General features: G+C 38.9%; 1 protein-coding gene across 1 annotated transcript; it reads right to left on the minus strand.

Annotated features, from left to right (window-relative positions):
* Window positions 1–729: 729 nt before the first annotated feature.
* On the minus strand, window positions 730–2,656 carry Btbd35f9 (BTB domain containing 35, family member 9). The gene is given in 1 exon segment (NM_001013959.1): window positions 730–2,656. A coding segment is annotated over 1 exon segment (1,497 nt). The 5' UTR covers window positions 2,602–2,656; the 3' UTR covers window positions 730–1,104.
* Window positions 2,657–3,599: the final 943 nt, after the last annotated feature.

Below are 3,599 nucleotides of genomic sequence, written 5' to 3' on the forward strand. Positions count from 1 at the left end.
GTGAGAGTCCAGGTTCTGAGAATGCCTGTTGGAGGTTATTTTGATTACATAACATGACTTGGGAAGACCTATCTATCCTGGGTGGCAGTATTCCTGGACTCTGATCCCAAACTCTCCACACTGGAGAAAGTTAGCTGAATACTTGCATAACATTCATCTCTTTCTACTGTAGGTGTGATGTGACCAGCTTCTTCAACCTCCTGCCATGAGAGCCTGGAGACTCAAAGTATGAGATAAAATAAACTATTGCCCTTAAGGTGCTATTATGAGGGTGTTTTTTTAACCACAGCAACAGAAAAATAAACTAAGACAGAGAAAGTGAACAGGATACTAAGAAAGAACTCATACCTTGATAACCTGATAAGAGGTATCATGAAGGTCTATTTTTCATTTCCTGACTTGTTTATCCCTTTCAAAACCAGAATTCTTCACTATTTACAGTTACATCAATTCATAAGCACATTATGTAAGTATATAGACTTCTATGTAAATATATGGCATATATAATTCACTTTCTTATACAGCATATGACATGATATTTAATTAAAAGATAGATATCTGTTTGTGAGCATAGTTAGAGATAATCAGCAGTAAATGTTATCCAAACCCGAACTTGACACTATTTGGTTTTTTGAAAGCCTAAACCAACAGTGCCTAATCTCAATCATTACATTTTAACTAATGGAATACCTTATATTATCATATACTGAAAACCATGATTGACAACAGTTTTGGTAATGGAGTGAGTTTTATTTTGTCTCTATTTTAGCTAGGGCCAAATCTACTTAAGTTCATTGAGATGTTTTTCCTTGCAAATATAGTCTCTTATTTCCATTTGAAGTTTGACTCTTGGCGGTAAATGAAAATCAGAGGACTGGCTTCATTTGATTTGATTTGATAAATATTTTGTTGGAAGTGAAAATTTTCTTTGGAAACACATGGAAATAAGGTGCTGATAGAAAGCAGTCACTTCTGGTGATACTAGACTTGCAAGAAGTTTCAATTTGTCGTTGGTCTTCCTCACTGTATTCATGACACAGCCTTCAGATTAAATGAGCCATTTGATGTTTGCAAAACACTAGTACAGACTAATAATTGGCAAGATTACATGTTTTCTGCATTTTCTAGTTTTAAGAACAGGAAATTGGCGAATATATACAAAGGAAAGGTTAGAGCTTCTGCATCCAGTTTCATTACAATTTGCTCCTCATTATTTTCAAAGGTAAGGGTTTTATAACCTGTGGTTTTACTGAAAGTTACTTTCTCATTGGAATCAAAACACACCAAAGTTATTTTGAATACGAAATTTCGTACATGGTTTAGGCAGGCAGACCCATCACATTGCTGAAAACATTGCTTGAAAATTATATAGTGGCTCGTAAAGATGACGCATAAAGGAAAGCTAAGTTTGCAAGCTAACCACTTCCAAATGTATTTACCGTCTGTAGGGATCATTTTACCACATCTCATGGTGTTCTGTTCAAGTTCTTCTTCATTGATCGTTTGTGGTCCAATTGCCTTTTGTTCTTGTGCTTGCAGATAAGTCAGCCAGTGTTGTTTGTAAATAGGCGACAGCCATTCTGCAGGTATTAGACGATCACGCTCAAGAACACTTGTGGAGGCCAAGTCACAGATGATGTGCTGAAACCTCAATTTTTTAAACACTGGTTGAAATATTAGTCCTTCTTCACTTTCAAGAAAACTGATGTTATCAACGTATCCCATGTAGGTGTAAAGCCAGTTGTTAGTATGATCTAAAAGCTCTTTCATGGTTCCATTCCAGCATGGATTGAGATAAAGGAACATCCATGTTTTCAGTGTGATGTATACATCGATCTCCTTTTGCATCACTAGTAAGTGAGAGGAAGATGTAAGGAGATACATCAACTTCAAATCCACTGCCTTGTAGAGGGCCACACTTGGATGTACCATCAAGTTATAAAGAAGCCACTGGAAACATTCTGTCTTTACGGCTTTTAACCTATAGGTTTCTGCTGCTAGATAGTAGGAGCATGCGGTGTTCCTATTGATGGTCGTTTTCATGATCTTCTCACACTGCCGAATTACTCGATCCACCCGAAGCAGGCACGCTGCTGCCAAAACTCGAGGAACTTCCAGAGGTGTTAGTGACAAGTTCTCATCGGTGTACAAAGAACCAAACACAAAGTGCAGAGATCTGGTATCAATATCCTCGTTCCTAATTAGCAGCCGAATAACACCATTGCGTGATTCTTTCCAAATATCTTTGAGGATGTTAGCAAAGTAGCCCGAGTGACATAAAAATACTTTGTGTAAACACCATGTTCTTCCCAGGGCACAGATTTTAATGTCGCTGTCATTCCCGTTCAAAAATAAATTTTCATAAGCATAATTAGATGAGATCTTAACCCTTTTCCTGTAGATGTAGTTGAGAACTTGATTTAGATTAATTCTCTGGTTTTGAGGTCCATGGATGTCCGGGCTCGGTCCCAAATTGACCGAATTGCTCAGTTTTCGCTTGCGACTGCCAGACTGGCCACTGGGTCCAGCTGTGGCTTCTGGCTGTGGCTCTACCAGACTGGAATCCCCGCTCCTCAAGACCCTGCTGTTTAAAAGCCCCATTGATGAAACCTCCTAGAACAGACTCTTGCAGAGGCTTCTTGATCATGGCATTGCTGTAGTCTGCCAGTTCTGCCTAGGCTCACTGGGTTTCCCTCCTACAGACTGAGACGTCACAGAGAAGGCAGGGCGTTCTTCATTGTCCACGTATGCTCTGCCTGAACTGAGGCCCCGCCCCCTTTGAAATCTGTGGAGTGCAACCCACCCTACTTTTCCCCTCCCTCCTCCTCCCCCCTCCTCCTCCCTCCTCCCCCCCCTCCTCCCCAGCACCTCTGCCCCACGGTCCTCTCCTCTCTCTCTTCCTTCCCCCCTCTTCTCCTCCCGTCCCTTATTCCTAACTTTCTTCTTCCTTTCCTTTTCCCATTGTCCTCCTTTCCTCTCACTTCTCCTCACTCCCCATTTCTAATGGGGTCACACTATGTTGCTTAAGAGGACCTCCATCCTTAAGTTTCTCAATAAAGGAAATAAAATCTCAAAAAAAAAAAAGATGACCTCCATCAAAGTCGAGAACCTAGTTCTTCAATCTTGTATGCTGAATTTTCTTTTGTGTAAAGAGAATAACCAGGCCAAAGCCATCCTGATGGGTGTTTAAGATTGTACATATTCCAACTCCTGGCCCTGTACTATGATACAACACTCGACTATCAGTAGCATTGAAGATAATCACTTACCAACAGCTTTTAGCAATCTGAGCAGTAAACATTGTTATTGCTTATTTTATTATTAGTCTTTAATTACTATAAATGACAAGTACTAATGTCTTGTAAATAATTATATACATATGTCAAAAATGTCTGTGTATGCTCTGACTATTCATATATAGATTTAAAAATATATTGTTTTCTAAAGATTCCTTATATATCCAGTTATTTGGTTAACATATATTATGAATGCATGATTTATGTTTTAGTTTTACTGATTTGAATTTGCCTAATAACTTTCTATGGGATTCCTTACTGTAAATAAATTGCAATTCGTGAGAAACCAAGTCAAATTTTTAA

Source organism: Rattus norvegicus, chromosome X (genome assembly GCF_021556685.1).
Source record: "Rattus norvegicus strain SHRSP/BbbUtx chromosome X, alternate assembly SHRSP_T2T, whole genome shotgun sequence".
NCBI lineage: Eukaryota > Metazoa > Chordata > Mammalia > Rodentia > Muridae > Rattus > Rattus norvegicus.